The 25,038-nt window shown below is 48.6% G+C and overlaps 6 protein-coding genes across 6 annotated transcripts; 5 read left to right on the top strand and 1 right to left on the bottom strand.

The window, feature by feature from the left end:
* Positions 1 to 125: 125 nt before the first annotated feature.
* Positions 126 to 2,899, top strand: LDX57_000462 (putative capsule-associated protein CAP1). The gene is made up of 2 exons (XM_046082109.1): positions 126 to 2,010; positions 2,066 to 2,899. Exons 1-2 carry the CDS (start codon positions 239 to 241, stop codon positions 2,115 to 2,117), a joined length of 1,824 nt encoding a protein of 607 aa, XP_045938066.1. The 5' UTR covers positions 126 to 238; the 3' UTR covers positions 2,118 to 2,899.
* Positions 2,900 to 3,083: 184 nt separating this feature from the next.
* LDX57_000461 (alpha/beta fold hydrolase) lies at positions 3,084 to 4,646 on the top strand (the record flags this gene model as incomplete). The annotated part of the gene is made up of 3 exons (XM_046082108.1): positions 3,084 to 3,231; positions 3,316 to 3,785; positions 3,837 to 4,646. The coding sequence occupies 3 exons, from the start codon at positions 3,084 to 3,086 to the stop codon at positions 4,644 to 4,646; spliced, it is 1,428 nt and encodes a 475-aa protein (XP_045938065.1).
* Positions 4,647 to 5,536: 890 nt separating this feature from the next.
* Positions 5,537 to 8,054, top strand: GLG2 (glycogenin; the record flags this gene model as incomplete). The annotated part of the gene is made up of 5 exons (XM_046082107.1): positions 5,537 to 5,569; positions 5,626 to 5,653; positions 5,728 to 5,834; positions 5,899 to 7,175; positions 7,229 to 8,054. 5 exons carry the CDS (start codon positions 5,537 to 5,539, stop codon positions 8,052 to 8,054), a joined length of 2,271 nt encoding a protein of 756 aa, XP_045938064.1.
* An 891-nt stretch (positions 8,055 to 8,945) lies between these two features.
* CDO1 (putative cysteine dioxygenase Cdo1) lies at positions 8,946 to 9,995 on the bottom strand (the record flags this gene model as incomplete). The annotated part of the gene is made up of 5 exons (XM_046082106.1): positions 8,946 to 9,076; positions 9,203 to 9,260; positions 9,331 to 9,468; positions 9,540 to 9,611; positions 9,753 to 9,995. The coding sequence occupies 5 exons, from the start codon at positions 9,993 to 9,995 to the stop codon at positions 8,946 to 8,948; spliced, it is 642 nt and encodes a 213-aa protein (XP_045938063.1).
* A 580-nt stretch (positions 9,996 to 10,575) lies between these two features.
* On the top strand, positions 10,576 to 12,056 carry RBG1 (GTP-binding protein RBG1; the record flags this gene model as incomplete). Its single annotated transcript, XM_046082105.1, has 8 exons — positions 10,576 to 10,596; positions 10,675 to 10,695; positions 10,769 to 10,811; positions 10,872 to 10,946; positions 11,001 to 11,037; positions 11,096 to 11,166; positions 11,234 to 11,571; positions 11,631 to 12,056. 8 exons carry the CDS (start codon positions 10,576 to 10,578, stop codon positions 12,054 to 12,056), a joined length of 1,032 nt encoding a protein of 343 aa, XP_045938062.1.
* A 9,155-nt stretch (positions 12,057 to 21,211) lies between these two features.
* LDX57_000457 (uncharacterized protein) lies at positions 21,212 to 22,962 on the top strand (the record flags this gene model as incomplete). Its single annotated transcript, XM_046082104.1, has 3 exons — positions 21,212 to 21,641; positions 21,706 to 21,727; positions 21,816 to 22,962. 3 exons carry the CDS (start codon positions 21,212 to 21,214, stop codon positions 22,960 to 22,962), a joined length of 1,599 nt encoding a protein of 532 aa, XP_045938061.1.
* Positions 22,963 to 25,038: the final 2,076 nt, after the last annotated feature.

The following is a 25,038-nucleotide window of genomic DNA, read 5'->3' as shown; positions in this document are numbered from 1 at the left end:
ATCAAGTCGAAAGTGGAGACGTCGTAAGCCGGTTGTTAGGGCGCCGGTCTTGGCATCTGTTTGTTGATTCAGGTGTCCAGGTATCTACACCCATCAACTTCAGGCTCACTCTTGCACAGTCAGCGCCTTCTTCCTCCCTTCCTTGTCTCCTCTCCTTCTCGTCCTTATCTCTAGTTGGTTATCTCCACAGGATTGATTGTTCATCTTCATACATGGATAGATACTTTTCGATGGCAGGATGCGACTTCAACGCCTGGTGGCCTTGTTGGTAATTGCCGTTCTGGCATGCCTTTCGGTGGTTCTACTTCGAGGACATGGATCTTCATATTCCTTGAGCACTTCTCCTTTACCTCCTCCTTATTCTCCTCCTCCGCATTCCTCTGCCCCTCTTTCATCCCCTCCAGGGCCCACCCGACATTTCGAGAGCCATGGCCCAGACATCCCTGAAACTGAACACCCGATGTCTGGCCTGATTTCCAATGCCGATCAGCAATTCGACCAGCTCCGATCACGCCAGTCTAAAACTTTGAATGAGGCCGTAATTGAGTACCGTCGTCGTTATGGCATGAACCCCCCGCCGCACTTCGACAAGTGGTTCCAGTTTGCTAAAGCAAGGGGCGTCCAACTTATTGACGAGTACGACACGATCTATCATTCCCTCTTGCCATTCTGGGCTCTGGAGCCGAGGAAAATTCGCGAACGCGCGCACGAGGCTCTTGGGTTCGACAATTCTATGCTGGGTGTCCTTATCCGAGATGGAAAAGTCACTCTGGTCGAGGGTGGCACCGAGGAGCAAAAATGGCAGAGAGATGCCACCGCGGGCATGATGAAGAGTTTTGTCAAGCATCTGCCCGACATGGACTTGGTGTTCAATGCGCACGATGAGCCGCGAGTTATCCTTCCCAGCGAAGATCTGCAGAGGCTGGTCAGTATCGCCAAGGACCATGCTATTCCGAGCGCTTTTCAGAATCAAAAGCCGGTCAATGCGTGGTCAGCTAAACCGGCCGAGCTGAACAAGGGCGATCGGATTGACGAAGTCCGCACGACTCGATTCAATCGCTTCGCTCATCAACCTACTTGGACCAGCTCTCGTGCTTCTTGTCCGGTGGATAGTCCCGCTCGCTCGCTCGATGAAAATGCACCCGACGTCGTTGATGCTTATGCGCTTGGCGAGCTTGGTTATATCTACAATACCACCGCTTTCTCCGACGTATGCACCTCACCGTCTCTCCGGAACAAGTTTGGGTTTTTGGAGCGCGCAAATGCCTTTGACGTTGTCCGCGATCTCTTCCCCGTTTTCTCGCAGAGCAAGATCTCGAGCTTTCAAGACATTCTTTATCCTAGCCCGTGGTACTGGGCTAACAACGTGCCTTACATCGAAGCGCGCGACATGGACTGGGAAGAAAAACAGAATCAATTGTACTGGAGAGGGTCAACGACAGGCGGGTTTTCTCGAGGTGGCGGCTGGCGACGACACCATCGACAGCTATTTGTCGGTCATATCAATGCCCTGAACAAAGCGAAGGTACTCAGAAAGAATGAGGCCGGTCGCTGGGAGTCAAACGAAGTGGATCGCAATGCCTACCGTGATCTATTCGACGTTGCATTTACTTCCATCGGACAGTGTGATTCCGTTGACTGCGCCGCTCAAAGAGAATACTTTCGACTTGCCGAACCAGCTGAGCAACAGGATGCTTGGGCCTACAAGTATCTGGTGGACATTGACGGCAACGCCTTCAGCGGTCGGTACTATGCCTTCTTGCAAAGCAAGAGCTTGGTCTGTAAGGTGTCCGTTTTCCGCGAATGGCACGACGAATGGGTCAAGCCATGGGTACATTACGTCCCTCTAGGCTTGACGGGCGATGAATATCTGGAGACTATGCGATACTTTACTGCCGAAGAAGAAGGCAAGACTGCAGCTCCACGGATTGCCCAGCAGAGCCGTGATTGGGCCCAAAGTGCCTTGCGCAACGAAGACATGGAGGTGTGGCTCTTCAGGTTGTTACTAGAGTGAGTGAATATTTGTCGCGAAAAGCTAAGCGGTCTTTCTAATCTAGTTTGACAGATATGGACGACTTGTTGACGATAACCGAGAAAACTTGGGATTTGCTCTTTGAATCTCTGGCCCGAGAGACTGGTTTCTGTTGAATCTTCTCTTGACTGTATATGTGACACGAACTTACGTGCGATGGTTCCATCAGGACATGATTGTGTGATCTATGCATTATGCGCGCTCCGAGTCGATACCCGCAAGCATCGTTTTTAGCGGATTGGGGTTTGCATTGTCTGGCTGCATTTATGGTGTATGGAGTTCTGCTTATTCTAGTTTTATTTTTCGGTTTATTTTATCTTCTGAGATCTGGCTATATAACAATGCGATTCAGCATTTGTGTGGCAGCATTGTGTGTAACATGCGGAAGAAGTACAATTCTTTGTTGTTGCGACAACAACAGCCGGAGATGCACGCTGACTTGCGGATATTGTACGTATTCTCATGCATATGCTTGAAGTGGCATGCTGTTTGATATGCAGGTGTAAATTTGATTGTATCCATCACACAAGACATTATGAAGTAGCATCGAAAACCCAACGGTGATATTATCCGAATAGTATAATCACAGTGGGGGTTTCCGAAGAACAGCAGGATCGACAAGTATCTTATCTCGATGAGCGCATGAGAACTCCGCTGGATACCGAATTGGGACCGGACCGAAGTCAAACGGGGATGGCGAGATGGCACGTGCTCTACGCCTGAAGGATGAGGCACTCAACTCCGTCATTCACATGGCTGGGCTCACGGGGCGGGCAGAGAAGCCAATGGCCGCTCGGCAGCGGAGCTTAACCCACGGCGCCCGCTTCAAATCTAAACGGTTGCACTAATTCCGAGTAGCACCGTGGGCAGATGGAGCATTCACCTATAAATACCTAAGACGTAACCTGCCGAGGTGGCGGACTGTGTCTCTCACTGTGTCTCTCTTTTTCTTTCTCGTGTGTTTGATATTCTCTCCTCCCCGTCGGTATCAGATCACGGCCTGGAAATTTCATCCTTTTGAAGCAGGGTCTCTCCCCTATTGCTGCCACCCATGGCCAACCCACTCCTCAATGGTCTGAAACAGGCCGTGTTTTTCGCCTATGGGCTTTATACTTTGCTTGCCTACGGATTCACCGCGGTGATAAAGGGATATTTCTTCAAACAACCCGACGAAAAGGAGATCTTGGAGTTGCAACTGGGTACGTTGCAACCACTGCTCCCCTTGCGCATGTGATAATGCTGTGGTCGCTTCTGGTCAAACTGACTTCCTTACCCAATTGCAGCTCGCGATCGTCTCTGGAACCTTTCGAAGACCGTGTCCGGCTTGCACCATCAGATAATTACCTTACGTAACGGGTTCAAGTTCCACTACGTCTGCAATGACCTTCCCGAGACCACGGCGGACAACAAGCCATTGGTTATCTTCATCCACGGTTTTCCCGATAGCTGGGCGATTTGGCGCAATCTCCTGAGTTCCCCTGCCGTTCAGCAGTCAGCGACGGTCGTTGCCGTGGATTTGCCTGGCTATGGTGGCAGTGACGGCTTGGATGAATACACGGCTACCGATGTGCTCGAGAACTTGACCGGGTTTATCTTGGCCGTCAGGTCGAAGTACGGCGTCGATGGAGAAACGGAGGCCAACAAGAAGCGAACCATCATCGTGGGACATGATTGGGGCTGTGTTCTTTCCATGCGTCTTGCGTCCGAAGCTCCTGAGTTGGCCGATCGATTTATCCTTAGCAATGGCCCACTGGTAAGCTCACCTGTGCAGATACTGATGTATCAAGACTGACCAAATCGCCAGACCCGTCTCGTTGTGTCTAATATCCGTCGGCTACTTTCTTCGTCCCTCATGATGCTCAAGACCTCTCTACGCTCCCCTATTCAGTCTCGCGCAACGATTCTCAAGGCTTTGGAAGCCCTGAAACCTGTGATTCGGCAAGTGGGTCTTTCGGGATACATCTTTGCCATGAAGATGCCCGTTTCTTTCGTTCAGTATCTTGGCACAGGCGGAAACCACTCTTTCCTCAAGTTAACTCACAGGAAATCGTACGGGACGGACAAGTATACTCCTGTGGACGCTGCGGAATGCATGGCGAGTACAATGGGCCCATCTACCGAGGAACTCAAGACTCAGACTGCCGGCGGTCAAGGATACCCTTCTTCGATCTCCAAGGAACGCACGCTTTCGAATTTCATGCACATGGCATCCTACTACCGGGACAACACCGCCTTCGCACGCTGGCAGAAGTCTGCCGAGACCATCGCTGAGCTGCACAACATCCAGCATGGTAAGCATAGACGAGTCAGTTCCGGCGCGGGACTGTTCAACGAAGGTCCGAAGGGCGCCCTGAAAGCTAGCTCGACCTTTGTGTGGGGCAAGGCCGATCTGGCGCTTGATCCGCAATTGTGTCTGGTCGGAATCTCCGATTATCTTGTTCCGAACAGTCAGGTTGTCGAGCTTCCTCGATCCGGTCATTTCACGCCTTTGGAGAAAGAGAGTTGCGCCGCCCTGGAGAAGGCGGTCCAGTGGGCTGTCCAGGGCGAGAAAGAGGATCTCGGGGCTGCCATCCAAAGATGCTATCCGGGCGCTGCTGTGACCGTTCGAAAGTGAACTGATTCTAAGTTGCTTCGGCTCGCTTGGTTGTCTTTCTTATATTCAGCTGTGTCCCGGTGTCACCATGATTTTTGGTTGGAGAAGAGATTTGTATGTTGTGACTCTGTCAACCACCCGCTGTGCAGAAGGTTGCATAAATGGTCTTGAGCGTTCTTGTGTAATATTAAGTTCTGAATCGGACTCTGATGCTAATTTTCGTGTCACTTCCCCTGAGATCGAGAAAAAGGAGGTTGGAAGGGGGTGCCAGAGCAAGCGCCGGTCGTCGGGGGGTCGAGACACGGCGAGAGCAGCGTCCAGCGTACTTGACCGAGGGGGAGAAGCGGCCGCCCTCACGGGATGCGCAGCGCACGGGGCCTCGTCCTGTCGCCCCTTCGCCTCCTCTTCCTTTTCCTTTCTCTTTCTTCCCCTCATCTTCTCCTTCTCCTCCCCAACGGTGTCGCACCATCCCCTTTTTATCCAATATTTGCCTCCCGCTGTAGCTTCACCTTTTTTCTTTCTTCTCCCTTCCCTGGGGTTCCTTCCCTTTGGTTTTCCTCTGACTTGCTCCATCCCCAATGGCTTAGAAAACGTGTTTGTAAATTCTCCGGACAGCTCTATCACCGGAATGCAGCTCCGGTGGAAGACCTCACTCGATCCGTTGTACGAGATCCGTCAGCCACTGCTGGAGCTTATGCGGGGTCGGCCCTAAACGTCACTTTCTAGTTTCTAGACGGCGCAAGGAGGGGGGGCAATCATAACAAAAGCTCCGACCGCACCTCAATTTCTCCTGTCTTGCCTTTCACTGTCTTTTCTCCCTCTTTCCTATTTTACTCCTTAATTATTTATAGATTCTCCCCTCTCTTGTCGCAGTAATTGTGTGAATTGTTTGCGGTGTTAACATCGCCACCATGAGCTCCGAAGGGAGTGTAGCTTACTGCACTGTACGTGTTGGTTTTGGTCTTTCGAGTGTCGCAGTCAATGCTGACCGCGCCCATAGCTTCTATTGAGCGATCATTATCTCCCTGGTAAACAATTGGCATCCCCGGTAGCTGTTTTTGATTCCCAAACACGTTCTAAATTGCTCCTGTGCTCTCTCTAGGAGCCGTGGTCCTCGCTCACTCCTTGCGCGACAATGGAACAAACGCGAAACTAGTGGTCCTCTACACGCCGGACACCTTACAGCCGGCTACCATTCAGGAGCTTCGGGTAGGATCTTTCAATGCTTTGAGGCTGGGTTTCACGCGCAATGCCCTAATGAGAGCTCTCATAGACGATATACGATGAACTTATCCCCGTTCACCCGATGACGAACAGCACCCCGGCGAACCTCTGGCTGATGGAGCGTCCGGACCTGATAGCCACGTTTACTAAGATCGAGCTCTGGCGACAAACGCAGTTCCGGCGCATTGTATATATTGATTGTGATGTTGTGGCGCTCCGAGCCCCCGACGAGCTGCTCGATCTCGAGGTGGATTTCGCCGCTGTCCCGGATGTCGGCTGGCCGGATTGCTTTAACAGCGGGCTGATGGTGCTGCGACCCAACCTGGAGGATTATTTCGCCCTGCAGGCGCTCGCAGAACGAGGCATCAGTTTTGATGGCGCGGATCAGGGCTTGCTGAACTTGCATTTCAAGGACTGGCATCGACTCAGTTTCACCTATAACTGCACACCCAGCGCAAACTATCAGTACATACCGGCCTACAAACATTTTCAGAGTACAATTAACTTGATTCATTTTATCGGATCCCGGAAGCCTTGGAACATGTCGAGGCAGGTGGCTCCGGCTGATTCGCCTTATAACCAGTTACTGGGCAGGTGGTGGGCGATTTACGATCGGCATTACCGTCCTGTCGCGAGAGCTGCGAGTGTCCCGGAATACATCCCCAAACATGTCCCGGAGAACACTGATCAGCCAGAGGGCGAGCCTACTCCTCTGCAATCTGATATTGCAACTCATCAACCAGACCTGCCTGTGGAGCCATCTTCGTCGACAGCTCTTCCGCACATTCCGTCAGACCAAAGTCTTCCGAGCTCTGAAGGATTACCGGCCGAAAAACGGCGCGTGATACCATCAGAACCAGCCTGGGCACCAACGCCGGCGCCGCAGCAAATATCGAGTGGAGATGATTCCACGCCACATGAAGCTGAACATGGCGAACATCATGGTCCCATCTCTATAGAGCCGCCTGTCGACATCCCCCAGCCACGAACAGAAGAACCTCAGTCACATATTACCCGAAACGTGCAAGCACCCTTTTTCAGTGCTGTTCCACAGTATGTACGGGGGGAAGAGCACATATCGGCTTACATAGAACCGCAACCGCATGGGGCTCCGTCTGTCACGCATATAGAGCAGCGATCCTGGGTCCAATCAGACGTCGGCCCACTGACGTCGTACCCGCCATCTTCAGGTGCTATTGAGACTCAAGCCAGTGGCCAACCACAGGAAGGTCCTTATGGAGAGGAAGAGCATCCGGTAGAGCGATCCTCGCCTAGGCCTGAAACCCCGACTTTTGAAGCCCCCAAGGCAGAATGGGACGCACCTCAGTAAGTTGAAATAACCGAATTGCTGTTTTTGGATGCAGACTTACAGAGAATAGTGAGCCTCCACCTTTGAACAGCAAGCCCGAAGCTATTGCTTTGGAACTGAAGACATACACCATGTCAGAGGATAACCAGCTGTTCCAACCGCCTGTCTCATATCCGGAAGCCCCCAAAAACATGTACTATGATGTGCCGGAAACCAAACCTGAGCCTGAAAAGCTCACGCAAATATTCCCCTGGGAGAGTCACATGCCCAAGCCCACTCGGGTGTTTGTGGACGATGATCAAAGTACTCTTTCTCTTCCGAGCCATAGCAGCACAAGGATCTCCACAGAGTTCTCCAAAGAAGACTCGATGTCGCGATCTCTGGAATCAGCTTTTACCTGGACTTACAGCGAGCCTCCGGAGTCATGGGAAAACTATACCAGGTCCAACGCATGGGACGACGTCCCGGAGATTCAACGGTATATCCAATCGATCCAGAAGCCTCGGAAGGCCAGGGTTCAGGTGATATCGGGTACATCCAGTTCTGGACATGGATCCTCAGGGCAAACAATACCGGAACCAGGCTCAGACACACGGTTGACTCATTTCCCCAGCGAAATTGAGCGTCCCAGTCTGCCAGTCACGCCAATGCCCATCAGGAGAAGGTCGTCACACATCTTCAGCACATCGGAAGAAGAGGAATTCACCACGGGCCAACTACCCGTTGCCGAAGGAGTGCCGAGCCAGGAGGACTGGGTGGGTGTCACGGTTGATGTGTTTTTGCATCTCCTTCGAGCGGCATACTTATACTGGACTTTAACAGAATCCGTTGACACGCCTCGAAGAGCTGCAACGGCGTCAATCAGAGGTTCTAGAGAACCCAGATCTACTCATTGAAAGGATTGCAGCCGCAGCAGAAGATTTACCTCCGGATTGATTGGAATATAGTTTGAGTCTGATGAACTGGGTTTCTTTCCCTCCTTCCTCTCTTCTTCTCTCTATTGTCCTCTCTCGCTTTCTTCATTCCAATTTCTTTCAATTTGCTCCATGTCTCACGTCTGTTTCTGGCACGTTTTGTTGTTTTCTCTTCACTATTCTATTATTTTTGTCATGCTTCCTTCTATTTTTCGCATGCGCTTGCCCTGCTCTCCAGTGTGTCTCAGTTTAATTTTGTCCCCAACCGTCCTCGCTAGCACATGTCTGACGTCATTGTCACCTTTTTGTTGTATGTACATTATGCATAGCATTATTCTCTCGTGGATAGAATATATCTCTGTCCATACATGCATCAGGAGCAAATGGCTATTCATTTTATGGACTACCTCTCCTCTATTCAATGCTTTTTGTGTCGTGAAGTAGATTTTTATTAGGGTGTATTGGCCTTATAGACTATATAAGCTAGATAATTCTTTTACATTTTTAGACCTCCATCTATCTAACTGAGAATCTTTAGGTATGTAGTAGCTAAGGTAGGGGGTTCATTTTCATGCCATTTCTATCTTTTGATTGATCTATCTAATTATCTATCCGTCTATCCGTTCCCAAGCAGCCCCAATGTAAGGATACGTCCCTTTTTCATCATTCCATCGTGGATCTTCATAAAAATAAGATAATGAACGCACATACGCAACCTCCCAAGGAAGAAAAACGCCAATACACCTAAAAGAAAAAGAAGAGAGAGAGGGAGAGGAGAGAGAACCTAACGACCGCGCAACAAGTCAATGTCCACAACGCTGATTGCATGAATTCCTCCAAGAGAGCAAGAAAAGAAAAACTGTACCACAAAACTCAGGACGCGGGATTCGAACACCGTCGACCTCGAACGGAGTAGAAATGCGACTGTTTGATGTGTATGGCCTTGCCGGTTTCGGCGTTGAAGATGGAGAACCCGCGGGTTGCGGCGTTGGGGGGCGTGTAGACTATATGATGTAAATTAGTGGACTGGTTTCTAATGCCGAGTTGACTAAATATGATCTGAAAAAGGTGGTGAGATAGACCAGTCCGATCAAGGTGAAGACCATGCGTGAGATGGGGTTGATACGTACGATGCAACGAAACGGCGAAATTGTGGGGATCGGGATTTGAGATTTTGTGAAGACCCAGCTGGTTTTCATTCAGTATGATCAGATTGGGTGTGTGACTTGTTTGATTTACGCGGTGGAGGGATTCAAACCTTGTCAGACATGTATGTCACCTCGTTCTCGTTGTATGTTGTCACCTTCTTGATCTGCGGAGGCGAGGTCTCCCCGTGTTTGATCTTGTTCTGGTCGGGCCAGGAGTAGAGGGTTTCTTGGACGGAGCCTTTGAGAATCTATACCGTATGTCAGGCTATGGTGAGTCTTGAACTAACAGGTTGTGGCATGCATGCATAGATCTACGTACCTTCATGACGCAGTGAGCATCTGCGTGGTCGTGAATCAGACTACCTTTGCCAGGACTCCAAACTAGTATCAGCTAGATGGATGATGAATGGTTAGCCTGGAGTGGTTCATTTTAGGGTCTGTTTGATTTTCCTTCGGAGATTTAAGTGTTCCTGCATATGATCTATGCTATACATGGTTGGAAATTTATATCATATCAAAATGCAGGACTCACAAGATTGCTTTTGCCATTTCCTTCATCGATGAGATTCCTGGTGTATGTTCTACTAGAATCACCTAGGGCAAAATCCTGCCATTCCTCTGGGTTCGAGGTGTAGCATGCCATGAGACGCTGGATGTCCAGAGGGTCGACATCCGCGGAGTCGAGGCCCGAGCTTGAGCCTAGGGTTTCGCTGAGATCGCGCACCAATTGCTCGAATGCATTGTCGGGTGGGTCCGTGGATTTGAGGAAGGGCATCTTCCACGATTTTCCTCCTACTTTGCGTTTCAACGATCCAGGCGAGAAGATGTATGTGCTTCTGAGAGAGAGAGAGTGGGGGAGTTGTTTCTTGGGCGATAGTGATAGATTGGTCAATCCGCGAGCGCGATAGACATGGATGGAAAAGAATATAGTCGGTTAGCGCGATAGTAATGTCCAAGAGATTGAATGTTTCGCAATTGATTGGAAGCAATGCCTCGACGTAAGAAGGGCACTGAAGGAAAGCATGACCGGCAAGAAACCCGCCGCCCGTCGATAAGCGGGGATGCCTTAATTATGCCTGAGGCGACGAGGCCCCACCATGTGATCATTCCGCCCGACTAAGCGGCGAATGAAGTGGCGGCCACAATTTCAAAGATTGTCTGCGAAACTTGCGAAGTCTGCATTTCTGGTTAACCACCACGGCAGGAGAGAACGTGTGACATAATTCATATCCCACAGGACCTGGGAACCCGCATATATACCTAGACTGTTCCATTTCTCCCTATCTCTTTTTCTTTTTCTTTGGATCTAAATATCTGTGCCTGTACGAGGGGTAAAACTCGTAACAACCGCCAATATGTCGACCACAGTTGAGAAGGTTGGTTCGCTCATGTCGCAAGCTTCTAGCCTCTGGATAGTCACCAGAATCATGCTAATGGACCATGTATCAATGTAGATCAAACAAATCGAGGACGAGGTTCGTTTCAAATACCGCGCAGCAATTGTACCTGTGACGTTATAGGGTTCACGACGTTAATCCGCTTCTTCAGATGGCTCGGACTCAAAAAAACAAAAACACATCCTTCCACTTGGGTAGGCAGAACAACAACAAAACGACCGCGATCTGAATCGGAGGTTGACAATGCGCTGCAGGACAGTTGAAGGCTAAGCTTGCGAAGCTAAAGAGAGAGCTCTTGACCCCGTCTGGTGGTGGTGGAGGCGGTGGTGGTAAGTACTGCATTCGATTGGAATGACGAAAATCTGTTAATGCAGATTCTTTAGCTGGTTTCGATGTTGCCCGTACTGGTGTTGCTAGTGTGTATGTTCTATACTTTGAAAGGGATCTCATTGAAATGCGCGATCTAACCTTTGCACAGTGGGTTCATCGGTTTTCCTTCAGTCGGAAAGAGTACCTTGATGAGCAAATTGACAGGCCAGCACTCAGAAGGTAAGTTTCTTGCATTCAAATGAATCGAGCGAAAACGGGGATCAGTACTGACATTGGCTCACAATAGCTGCCGCATATGAGTTCACAACCTTGACGACGGTACCTGGACAGGTCATGTACAACGGTGCTAAGATCCAGATTCTTGATCTTCCTGGTATCATTCAGGGTGCCAAAGATGGTAAGGGTCGTGGTCGGCAGGTTATTGCCGTGGCCAAGACTTGCCATCTTATCTTCATTGTTTTGGATGTCAACAAGCCGCTGGTCGACAAGAAGGTTATCGAAAACGAATTGGAGGGCTTCGGTATTCGAATCAACAAGCAGCCCCCCAACATTCTCTTCAAGAAGAAGGACAAGGGTGGTATTGCGGTTACCAGCACCGTTCCCTTGACACACATTGACAATGATGTACGGTTCTGCTATGTCCATGCTTCGCGAGTGTTCCTGGCTAATCACTTGTCGAACAGGAAATCAAAGCCGTCATGAACGAATACAAGATCTCTTCGGCGGATATTTCCATCCGATGCGACGCGACGGTCGACGATATCATCGATGTTCTCGAAGCCAAGAGTCGAGCCTATATCCCCGTTATCTATGCCCTCAACAAGATTGATTCTATCTCGATTCAAGAACTGGACTTGCTGTATCGGATTCCCAACGCCTGCCCCATCAGTTCCGAACATGGCTGGAACATCGACGAATTACTGGAGACCATGTGGGAGAAGCTCAACCTCCGCCGAATTTACACCAAACCCAAGGGCAAGGCCCCCGATTACACTGCTCCCGTTGTGCTTAAGGCAGGCGCATCCACGGTCGAAGATTTCGTATGGCCCTCCTCCCATTGTTCATTATTTTATGTTGGCCGTGTCTTTGCTAATCCCGAACCAGTGTAATGCCATTCACCGGACGATCAAGGACCAGTTCAAGCAGGCTATTGTATATGGACGCTCTGTTAAGCATCAGCCGCAGCGTGTTGGTCTCACGCACGAGCTCGCAGACGAGGATATTGGTACGCTCTCGCTTTGATCCACAATAACCCCCTGACCGTTTAACGGAGCTAACTGGCGTGATTACAGTGACGATTATCAAGCGGTAAACGATTAACATCGATTCTGTGCCTTATGACCGCGTAAGAGCGGAGACGAATGTGGCGAATCGCGTTCAAGAGGATGGATGATTTGTGTTAGGTGGTGCTCTTTCGCTCATTATCCATGTCCAAAAGGCCCAGCCCTTGTGACAACTCTTTTCCGCGAAGCTGCCATAGAGAGTTTGATTGGCGGTGGAGACGGTTCGCGCACGGGCAGCAACTATGCCACCTGCTGCCCGGTTTGCAGGATCACTCGTTTGAGAGGAGATTGTACTGAATCATGGGTCTAGTGTGTATTGCTTTGCAACTGCTACTGTCCGTGATGCACAGTCCATTTATCTTGTTTGAGTAAGAGCAGGGGTGCCAGAAAGGGAGGATGATAGCTCGACAGTAGGTTGAAAGTCGGAAAATCTGGAATAGGGTTTTCTTGGTTCAGCAGTACCTACAGTAGTTCTGCCGAAATTTTCATGTTCATCTTTTTTTTTTCCTGTTTGGAAGCGACTATTTGCTCTGATCCGCTTTTCTATTCCGAGGTTTCCGACCTTGAGGTTCTAGATTCCCCCCTGTTCTCGGACTGCTAAGGATCGGTAGACGCATAGGCCTTAGATTGCAGTTGATGATTTAAAAAAAAAGTACCATTTGTTTCGTCTCGATCCTTTTCTTCATTTTGACTTTGGCCCAGGATGATGCGAAGAGAGCTGACTGAGACACGAGGACGGACGTGCACCGTTCCCAGGCGATGAAGGAAGAGAGAGAGAGACAGACAGAGAGAGAAAGAGAGCTCTCAGCATGGCTGACTGAAGCCACTCCCGAGTAAATGATCACCTGACAGTCACGACCCCCAAAGGAGTTGTCCACAGACGGTAGTGAGCTACTAATGGAGCACCCCCAAGCTCTTGTAGGACTTATCCCTTAATAGTGCCATGCCATTGCATGCCATGCCATGTTCTCCGTCCTCCGTAAGTACTGTATGTAGTTTACCTTAGTTTACTGTAGTCGACTCTAGCCCGGCCTGACTATAATTAGCCCTTGCGCACGGGCAATTGGCCACGACTCGGTTTTAATATGCCAAAACTTGGCCTTGCACGGACGGTTGGCCTAAGTAATCTAATGTTCCCCATATTGAACCGAGGGGTAATAAGCATTCTGTCTGGTACGATCGGACTCGATTCATGCAGAAACTGAACCTGACAGATTGTTTGTACGTACAGTACAGTTATACAGAATTGGCCATGTGTATGTGTATGTGTAGGTACATACTCGTGTGGTCTGTAGGTACTGTAGCCATGTACCAATGCATGGATGGATGTCGCTCTGTACTTTCTGGTAAGTATTGTACATACAAGCAAACACATACAGAGAGAGACTAGGTACCTAGGTAAGTGTTGATCAAAACTAGTATAGTCGAAACTGAAAGCAAGCAGCTCAAAAACGCAGTTAACATCCAGGGACCGTATAGACTATAGACCAACTATCACTCCCTAGTCTAGGTAGCTCCATTCACCGATCTCTTTCAACTACCTCGTCAACCATCCCGCCATCCGAATCGACATACGTACAACCTCATCTCCCGTACGGAGCTCCCACTCCGAACCTATACGGTAGCTACCGACCGACCGACCGACCAGGTTCCTTGTCCTGTTAGTTAGTGAAATCCAATCCTGCAAGTTAATGCAGCGTCTGCAGGTGTAGACAGGGTCCGGGGTGGTTTGGCTTACAGTACTCTACTCTACCCAAGACACCGAATGAGCAATACTAAGACATAATCTATGTAATGTAAATAATAAATACCTGGTTGAGGAATTACCTACCTATGCCTTGAATTAATCTGTTTCGGGGGCTATGATTCGCCTTAGCGCCGAATATACGGTATTTACTTATGGGGGCGAAGTAACTAGGAGGAGAAAAAGGAGGGGAGCGATCCAGGACGCAACTAGTTAGTACCTACATTCGTTGCTACCTTGGCTTTTTATTTTTTCTTTTCTGTCTGTCTCGCTCGGGCTTATGGGGTTGGGTTTTGAGTTTGAGCATTTATTCCATGCCTCTCTCTCCCACTGTCTCGCCATTCTCCCAACCCCCTGTCACTCGGCACTTACTCTACAGGGTAATTGTTTGTTGCTGACAGAATAAAACCATACTAGAACAAGATGATCCTGACACCTACAGAAAACACAAAAGAGAAAAATAAAAAGAAATTACCCAGAAGAACCAATATGACAGCCGCCATGGAGCAATAAAAACAATAAACCAAATCAAATTAACCATAGTGCAGAGTTGGAGTTAAAGAAATACCATTTTCTCACCTTTCCTACCAATCACCAATCGAATTCGTAGGGATTAAACGAATTGATAATGCACGTCAGGGAAGGTTTCTCCCACCCCCTCCCGTCGTCGCCTCCCCGTCGTCAGCCATAACTGAACTACTTCGTAGGGCCTAAGGCCTGAACCCTGCGTACGGTGTCAACGACGGGTAAGCTACAAGAAGCGGTCTGCGCGGGATCGGAAGCTCCCCCAGTGGTACGTACGTCAGTGTCGAGGGACGGATACTACCTTACCTCAGGTAGTGTACACACGTAACTCCGATATTACTTGCCTGCTTAGTTTGTTCATCATTGATTGCGAGGTGCTGACTTGGAGGGTTGTAGTAGTAGTGGTAGTAGCAGCAGGATTAGATGTAGGACTAGGGCCTGTCTCTATCAGGTTATTGTATCCTCCCACAATTCAATGTTCCCAGATAGTGATCTATCGATTGATGTGCGATTGTTTGCTTTTTGGTCACTCGAGTACATGGCTTTCAGGAACCAGGCACAAGGTCGAAGTTTCACGCGAGTTAATGTCATTATGATTAGGATTGCGACGCCGTACTTCCCGAAGTAATACATACCTACACCGTAGGACGATGAAATTTACGGTTGATGTGCCATCGTTCGACTGCGGGGCTTTCCTTTTTTTGCTGAGCATAACCTTGGCACCGAGGGGTATGAATCTGGAATTGGGTCTGCCTTTCGTTCGTTTCTGTCATCCACAAAGAGAAAGCGACAGAAAAAGCAAAGAATGGCAGACAAAGACGAAAGAAAGGCGGTTAGCCGCCATGGTGGGGAACAGGATGATGATCAGTTCGAGCAGGGCGTCCACTTGCTGATACACCTACGGCAGGATGATGGCAAATGTAAGTATAATTTGCACAGCCTCGGCGGATAGGCTGAATGGCGAATGGCCCTCGGAGAAAGAAAGGCGACAACCTATAGTTAGACGAAGGGAGCGGTAGTATGAGACTCAGGACTGGGAAAGCTGCGATGTTGTTCCGATATTCCTTGACCCCGTGATAGGCACGAGAGCCTGAATGGCGGAGAAGCGATGGATGAAAAAAGGAAGGAAAAAGAAAAGAAAAAGATTCGAGAGGAAGGTGAAAATCTGCTCGTCAGATGACCGACTGACGGATGCCGGTGTGCAGCACAAAAGTGGAGGCTGCATTGGTCTTGCTCATGGCTTCTGCTTCCTTCCCTTTGCCGATGAGGTGGGATGTAAGTACGGTGTAGGGTGTCCTGTAGGGACTTTGTCAGTTTCCACAACATCGTGGCTATGGTTCTTACTGTAGCCTGTCCTTTCCCACGATAGTCGGCTCATGATATTTTTGCCTTGGGTAACGCGGGATCCTTCCATGCATCCACTTAGCGTCCGTGGCTTTCAGTGGTTCGAGTGCTGTAACAATGGACAGACAAAGAATTCGCAAGAGCACCCAATTAGGGATTGCAAGTTGGAGAGGGACAGGCCAAGAAGCATCCTCGTACATGACACCGAACATGCCGGTTTCACTCATGGGGATCTGGTCATCTCCACACCACTAAGATCTCATTTTGTCCTCGGCCATTTCTACCGCCGCGACGGTGGACTTTGGCACTCCACAGTAGTCTCTGCTCAATCCACCGCGTTTTCCCTCTGATGTCATTCATGATCCCTCATATCTCTTGAAAGCGTATGTACGGTGTATGTAGCTCGAGCACTCACCGAATGACGTGATGGTCATGCCTTGGAATACACCGAGGGAGTCAAGTATCATCGGTTCGACTTCGAGTATCTGCCTTGTATCTGCCTCGTACATGTTGTATGGCACTAAGGTGAGATATTAATCCCGACGGAAGTATGGGAAATCTGCACCGAATTGCGTACCTGACAGATATCTATTATTGGCGCTGTAAAACGGTAAGGCTATCATGACACCACCTTTTTTGGGTTGGGAATTCGATGTCTGACGTCGCACCACTCCGGCCATTTCCTGCCCAGTTCTTTCCTTTCTTTTTTTCTCCCTGACCATGTGTAATTGATCTACTCGAAACCTGTCATGAGATATCTGGGTTTAGTAAGTTCTGACTAACTCTCATTTCAATTTGAATCTTCTCCACATTTTCCTGTCTTCCCCTCCTCGTACATTATTATTACTCCGTACGTAACATCCTCTCGTTCCTGACAGGAGAAACTCTGGTTTTGGACCAGTCATGAGGGATTGGAAAAGAATCCAGAAAGAAACAGGAGCAGAAACAAAAAGAAAAAAAAAGAAAAAAGAAAAAGGGGAAGCCACCCACCACGCTATCGTTACTTCCTTACACAAAACTCGATGGCGTTCTCCCAGCCCACCTCAGGTCGTAGTCTCGCTTTTCCCATGCCAACTCTTTCCTAGATGGGGTAGCGATTTTCCTTAGGCGACTGGCTGTCAACCTCTCAGGCTGATCGATTGGAAGGCCGTCAAAGTCTATGGTCTCTGCTAGATAAATCAGTGCGATAATCATATCGAGTCGATTATTCATTTCCTAATTCCGCCAACCCCTTCCCCTCCCCCCTTAGTTGTGCAACGCTCGACGGAGGAAAGTCCAGCCATTCTCTCCGGTTCATTATTCTTTGTTTTATCCGAAAAAAATAATAAAAATAGTGCGAAGAAAATACCCTTTTCGATCTGTTGATTTTCTGACACAAGCGAGAAAATCTCGATCGGTTCTTCCTTCCAGCATTGTCCATTGTGTCAACCACGGCTGCATTCTGATAGATCAGATTCAAAGGTCCTCCAGCCGAGATCCTTCAGCCAGAAGGCCAGAACCGACTGACAGGACAGGTATCGCATACAATAGGGAAACTTTTCGACCTGACAGCCCTCGTGGTCATCCGAACAAGCGGGGCGGCATTGGCGATTGGAGCAGCATTGATCACGTTTTCCCGCCTCCCCGAGCCGTACTCTTAACTACTTAGGTTTTAAGGTATCTGAGACCGACTTTCATCTGAGACTGAAAGCCCCGGTAAGGCTGTACATGCATTAGGGAACTGGTTAAATGTGCGTCACCCTCCGTACAGTGTACCTGCCCGGTCTCCAGGTCACGCCTACTTCTGGAGGTACTGCCTACACTGCCCACGGGCTGCAGTGATGCGCCGACAGCGACGAGGTGTCTGCCGCTTCGAGGCAGAGCCACTGTAAGTGTCTGCCAGCCACAGCATGTAAACCCGAGCTGCCGAGTCAGTCAGACCGTCCTTGCCAGGGTTCAAGGTTTGTGGTTTGCACCGAGTTGCAGCGCAAAGAGGGGCTAAACTGGATTCGGCCGAAGTCCTGCCCTCCCCGATCAATAATGCCCGATCAATATCTGCATGTCTTGGGTGCGGAGGTGGTTTTAAACAGGGCAAGAAAATTAATCGATCAATCAATGAATTCTATCTTGCAGTCATTTTATTTAGCTTTCTTGTCTTGTCTTTTCTTTTTCTGTCCCTCTTTCAATCCTCCTTCGCTCCCCTTTTTGTTAATGAGCATTATCTTTACCTTTTTCCCCAGTCCACATCTCTTTCTTCCCCCCTTCCCCCCTCCCTAATTCCCATCAAATTCTGGTCCAGGATTTGCATTGCTTAGGTTGCCGGCCCGGAGTGGACCGCTGCGGGCCCTTTGTGGACCGTGGGGTCCTAGCTCCTCGACCTCATGCTACAACGCGACTAACTTAGTGCGAAGGAACCAACACCTCCAGGCCCCGAACCATGTTGTCTTTGCAGCCTCTGATAGGGCAAGCCTCCCCTATAATCCATGCTCCTTCCATGTAACAAAAAGGAAATTGGAATCAATCTACGCTCGCCTATTCGTCCGTGCCCTCTCCTGACGTTTTTCTCGTGACAAAGTACTATGCAGATCGGCCATCCTCGCCTACCACTGGTTGATTTATTTCTGATTAGTAGGTTCCAGGAAAGCCCATTACCCTTTTTTTTTTCCCTACGGGATTACTCGCTCTTTAGCTTCGGTCTTCTTGCGGTGGAAGTGGTGGAAGGTGAGAAGTTGACAAGCCGAAAGTCCGCCACTTGTTGGGGATCGGCCAAATGAGGCTTCATCATCCCAGACTCTTAAAAGGATCTACTTCTTTTATTTCTCTTCTGATATACCATCCCCGAGGACTTGGTGATTAATCCCCTGATGATGACCAGTATCTTTGGCCTCGTACTGAATCTTCTTTTCAACCCCTCTTCTTGATTTTCTTCAACCTTCTCTCCACCTTCTTCACATGTTGTCGGCGTCACAAGGATAAAGTGGCCACTCCATATAAGAGATGAGGTGAGCAAGAACAGGGATGAGAGGTTCGGTACCAGAGGAAAAGAAGCCTACCCATCGAATCCCAAGAAGGTTGTGAAGGAAAACCGTTGGACCTTGAATGATTGTCAGAATCCAGCATAGTCGGAAATCTGCGATGTCATGCGGGCCTTTAGGTTCAGCGGTTTATCGATCCACTGCCCGTCCGTGAAGGATATATGATTATGAGTATGATCTTGGCCTGCTCAGGAAGTTGCTCAATCTTTTTAATTTATTTCTTTTCTTTTTTTTTTCTGGTAAGAAAAGGAAAGGAAGAAAAAAAAAAGACACTTGTTTTACACTACTGTATCCTTCGTATGATTTTCATCCTGGGTCGATCCCCTCTCTTCGGGTTGATTATGGATCCTTCGCTGGCGCCTGTCTCCTTATGATGTGCTACAGGATTGCCGTCTCGAGGCAAACTGTCAATTTATTTGGACGACATGGAAAGGAAAAAATTCAAGAATTCAAAAAGACAGAAAGATGGAATAGCTGCCAAAGCCTAAATAGGGCCGCAACCTTCTTTTTTTTTTGTCCTTTGGTTGACTTAAAAACTCTTTGGCACCGCTACTCCACCTTTTCCTTCCCCCATCGGGTACCAATGGTCCCAGGGGATTTAGCAATAAGTGCCTAGTAGATCGGTATCTACGGCAGAATAGTCAGGGGAGGGAGGTACATACTAGGTAGGTAAGGTAGGACTAAGGGCTTGTCGTAGGTAAATGAAATTTGGGAGCCCAACATGTTATTTGCGCTTTCTGCTCAACATCGGTGTAACAGGACAGAACAGGGCCTCTGGAGCTGGAGACCGACCTTCCGCGGTGGAAAGAACATCCATTGACACCCCCATTCGGGCCAACAAGCTCTCTTAGGGCCTGAATTTTACTGCCATTCCCCAAGCGCGTTAGCCCCTAGGAACGGAAAGAAAAACAGAAACCTCGTCATGTTTGATACGATACCCGACCTGGACACGGCATCGTACATACGCTTACGGACTAGCGGTATTTGGACCCGACAGGAGATCCCTGCACCCCCAATTTAGCAAGTGGCCAATCAGCGTGGGAATCCCCCACCATTTTTCGCCAGGGAGGGGGGGGACTGCCCGTTTGGGTATTTCTTTTACTTTGGGGCTTTGGACCAATCATCGGGCGGAGGTCCGGCTTTTTTCTACCCTCTGCACTATCAAGACTCGTGTCTGTAATTGTCCTTCCGTGCAATAAGAAAGGGAATTAAAATAATGATTTATAATTATCATAATCCAATAATAATAATTAATATCCTCTGCTATAGTACGACCGGACTGATCATGATGGACGGATGCATTAGGTATTTTTTTATTTCATTATTTCATATTTCATATTTCATTTATCTGATTTTTTTTTTCAATTTCATCCCTATTTCGTTGATCTTTTTAACAAAAATTCATTTATTTTCTCGACAGGCGAAATAAGAATTGCCGTTCCAGAGAGAACAGATGGAAAGAGGCAAGAGAGGCCCTGTCAATTTGACTTAGTCGGTCGAGCATCAAATCAGGTACGACTCTTTACATCCATCATTTCTACTCGTGCGTGCAGCCCTTGGACTCTCATCCACCCAGAAACATCTATCTATCGCAGCCTGTCCACCCCATACTTCTCATACTCTGATACTTCTCTACCACTCGCTGCTGCGTCTCGGATCGTCCCTGTCCCTGTGCCTGCGCCCCAACCTGATCTTTTTTTTTTAAAATTTCTATTTTATTTGAACGGATTTTCCATTTCAATTTCTTCTATTTCTTTGATTTTCCCACCTTAAACTCCGTCCCATGCCTTACCCGCATTCTCCTGAACCCTCCCCTTCATCATTGTACAAAAGCGAAGAAAGAACCTGCATGTTTTCTTGTATGCATACATATTGCTAGTTGGGTGCTCGGATACAGGTGTTGAAAAGAATTCTTGGTTGCCCTCACGGGAGATCGCTTGTTATTTTCCTGGGTAGGTATTTGGCATACGTACTGACGGTGACTCCCGATCTATTCGTCAGTCACGAAGTACTAATCGCATATTACTTACTATCTGGTTCCTTGGAAACTTGATCATGCATATTCGGCCCTCGATCCGGCTCTAGATTGTCCATCTCTTTTCTGTGTCTCTTTGAAAAATTTTCCTTTCTTTGCTTTTTCTTTCCTCTATCCAATATCTGATCCTCTGATTCCGCCCATTGACTTCCTGATCTCTGGACGGGTTTGCTTAGCGCTGGCTGTCATTTCGGTGTCAGGGCTGCTGCAAGACCGCCACTTGTTATAGTATCAGACCACTCCCCCGGGTAATTTTTATTCTTCTATCTTCTTGTTTCCTCCGCTACCCTCCAACCGTCTACCGCAACCAACAGTCGCCATGGATACGGAAAGCTCCCATGGACAGGACAGTGATTTCGCACAATCACCGTGGGTGGATATGGGCGGGTTCTCTCCCTCCCAACATTCACCGCCACTGGATTATCATGGATTTGGATATGGCGTGATGCCCTTGGACTCGGCCTACGATGTGTCGATACCACCTCCATATGCATCTTTGCCATTGACGCTGCCATCCAGCACATGGCCGAGCATGCTCACTCCCGGCCAATATGCGGAGGCAGGCTTGCCTCCGGTCCCGATACAACCGTCCGTGACACCGGCTGCACCCATTCCGCCGCCGCCGCCACCACCACGCAAAGCGTCCACCAGCAGCTCGACGCCGCGGAGGACGCTTACGGATGATGATCGTCGACGCATGTGCCTCTACCACGAGGAGAACAAGACGGCCAAGCAGACTGACATTGGAGGTATGTTTGTACTTATCACGACGTCCCATGGTTTCTGAGGACTCAGGCTGATGATCCATTATAGCGCTCTTTGGAGTGGAAAGAAGGTAGAGTACACACTTCCCCTTCCTGGGACATCCAAGTCTCTGTGTGTAAGAGAGCTCTTTCTAACTTTCGGTGGTTTGTTTTCAAAAGCACTGTTTCGAAAGTGCTCCGTCAGAAAGAAAAATATCTGAACCCAGAGGACGGGAGTCGATCTCCTATCAAGCGAGCCAAAGGGCGAGTCCCTGATATCGAAAAGGCTCTTTCCAATTGGGTAAGAAATTACCAGCGACATGGCTATTCCCTCAGCGATGAAATGATCAGGGAAAAGGCCCTTTTCTTCGCCAGTAACTGTGGTGCCAATGAAGGAAAAGAAAAAGTCCTGACCACTAGCTGGCTGGAGAAATTCAAGCATAAAAATAATCTACTGGGTGCTAAATCTCGCAAGAGTTCCTTCAGCACTACCAAGAGCGACTCGGACAGTCCCACTGGTCTCAGCATCAATTCGGCTTTGGCTTCGGCTGTCCAGTCTCCGACTCTCCTATCCCCGACATCCCCTGGGTTTACCACGCCGTCCCCATTGTCCCCGACTCAAAGCCAGGGGCACATCAAAGCTGAGGCCCTGGCCGAGCTCATAAGCGATTACCAACAGCATATACAAACCAAGAACGCCACCTCGCTTGATACCACTGTGGCCAGCCCAACCTCCACGTTGGTATCGGAAAGTCCTTTCACTCCCACTAGCCAGTCCCGCAACCCCTCTGCGGATTGTTTTCCTAATAGGCCGCGAAGCCAAACATGTCCCCTTAGCACTGTCGACCCCGGATCTATGATTCCAGATGACTCTTGCGAACAGATCTCTCCCAGGACTTCCCTCCAGCCACCATTCCCAGGGACCTTGCAGGAGTCCCCCATGGAGGACAACCACGATCCCAAAAAGCTTCCTGGCCTTGATACTTCGGCCAACATGATCAAACGCAACCGGAGCAACCCTGAGATTCGGGCCAAGACCATTTACCCACCGCTGTTTTCAAAGTCAACCACCGTTTCTCCTGTCAGTTCTCCGGGCTCTCCCACTCAGGATGAGGCCCGGAAGGCCCTGGAACTGGTGATGAATTATTTCGAAGCCCAACCTGCTGGTCTTGGGGCGCAGGAATATTTGACGATTGGGAAGTTGATGGAGCGGCTTGAACTGGCCAAGGGCCAGCAGACTACTCTTCCAGGAGGCCTCACTCGCATCGATGAGCATGAAGATGCTCCCCACGTCACCAGAAAAAGAAGCATTCACAGCTTAGGTTAGTCCGAGTTCTCGGACGCCGAAAGCATATCTTTGCACATCATCAGTTCGGTTTTTTGGTTTCGTTCTATCTTCCCTTTTCTTCCCCTTTCTCCCATTTTCTTCTCAAAGCATATTCCCCTGTTTTTCTATTCTTCTTTTCTACTGGGTGGTTTTCTGTTTTACTAGTCTTATTGCATTTGTACGTCATGTTTCCATGATTCCCTGTTTCATTAAGCTAGCTGAGTCAACGGATCGACGAAGCTTGTGAAAAATCAGACGATACACACACATAAGGGGGCAACCTCGGGGTTTAAACGGGTTTTCTTTTCATTTCTTCCATTTCACATACGGCAGATACTGGCGCAGGGCCTGACGGACACGGATCCGACGGAATTACAATAATCAGGAAGATCGAAGGAGTCAGTTTTCTAGTTATGCTTGATTCGCACAATTTCTTTGCTTTGCTATTCTTTTTTTTTCTGCTTCTTGTCCGGATTCTATTTTTTTTTTTTTCTTTTCCTTTTGTGGTGACCCAAACTAGCATTTAAACTAACCCGCCCACGCGGACACAATCTGCATTGGACTACTAGAGTCTCACATCTTGGGATTTCATTTAGGGCTTTCGGATGGCAATGGGAGCAACGAATTTCAATACGGAGCTTGGATTTCATTTACTACTTATTTGTTTTGTGCGTTCATTATATTTTATATTTGTATGTTCCAGTTCCAGTATTTTTGTTGATTTCATTGTCCTATTTGATTTATTTCTTGTATTGCAATTGTATAGCTACCTGACATTCTTCGCTTACGGAACCCCGATTGTTTGAAACCTTCACCGCATGTTTGAGTCATTTACCCTGATGGTTTTATTGTTATAGTTACTGTGCATTTAATCTAGTACCCCCTGTTCCCCAAGTCCCAACAGTAACCGACATCCATGTCAGTGTGTATGGAACATGTTCCTCGTTGATCCATACGCACGTCCCGTCCTATCATGATCCCGACTTTCAATGCGCCTCGAAACTAACAGACCAGAAAGACAGACTAACAGCATGGAACCTGGACATGATACCATCATGGATCTATCCATCGATAAGCAGTTCGCTTTCCCATTTCTGTTCAGAATTCCTTCCTTCCTTGCGAGGAGTCGACGACTCTACGGTAGTACCAGGGAAGTAGATCCCAGCAGAGCTAGTTCCTAGTCGGTATCCTCCGAGCAGGCATTCTCATCCTTCCGTTTTCTGTCATTTCTCATGTCTTTCCGTTTTGAGTTTTTTGTCCTAATTTTTTCTGTTCTTGCCCACACCCCCGCTTCTCTCCCTCCCTGGTTCCCTACTAATTTCCTCGCATCCGCCATACGCTATACGCTATACGCTATCCGCCATGCCGCCATAACTACGCAGCGCCGCCCACGCTTACAACTTACGCCTACCCGCTACCCGCCATCCGCGAACTTGTGAACCATGGTACCGACTTCTCAACGACCCCGCCGGTGCCATACTTCCTTCCGTATACCGTGCTGGTTATTTGGTCTGGGTTTCACTTTCTACGGAGCTGTTCTAGGATCTAGGATCGTTTAATCCACTTTACTAGTATAGTTAGGGTCAGTAGGGTCAATTGGGTCTTTTGGTTTCATGCGTGTCTATCCGATTCTGTACAGAGGTATGTCCACACTCGCACAGTGCATGGGTAAAAGTAGTACATTGCCATTGCCAGTGGATGTATAACCCAGGTAATTGCTATGGAGTATGACTCCAATTGGTTCCCTCTCCTGTTTCTTTTCGCCTTTTTTTTGCGTTAGTCGGTTTTGAACTTTTGCCCTGCATGGATCGATAGATAGATGGATATGGATAGATCCATTTGGTTTCTTTTTTTTTTTTCTCTTTTGGTTTCTTGCTTATTCATTATGTAGTTAGTACCTATGACTTAGGTGTTCATTACACATCCCCACTGAAATGAAAGAGTAATATTCCAAATTGATTCATCTATCTATCTCTTTTCCTTTTGGGGGTGGGAGGGAGGGTTCTCGCTAACTTATTATTCTTATTATGATAATGATAATAATAATAGCAATGATCATAATGCGGTCATCGTATA

Source organism: Aspergillus melleus (assembly GCF_016097325.1).
Source record: "Aspergillus melleus strain CBS 546.65 chromosome Unknown contig1, whole genome shotgun sequence".
NCBI classification, from domain to species: domain Eukaryota; kingdom Fungi; phylum Ascomycota; class Eurotiomycetes; order Eurotiales; family Aspergillaceae; genus Aspergillus; species Aspergillus melleus.
The sequence above is the reverse complement of the archived record's forward strand: the minus strand, read 5'-3'. Positions and strand labels throughout refer to the sequence as shown.

Bases quoted from the DNA above. Each gene is read 5' to 3' on its own strand.
- LDX57_000462 (XM_046082109.1), top strand. From the start codon at position 239: ATGCGACTTCAACGCCTGGTGGCCTTGTTGGTAATTGCCGTTCTGGCA. The intron at 2,011-2,065 runs GTGAGTGAATAT...CTAGTTTGACAG, and splicing joins CTCTTCAGGTTGTTACTAGA to ATATGGACGACTTGTTGACG.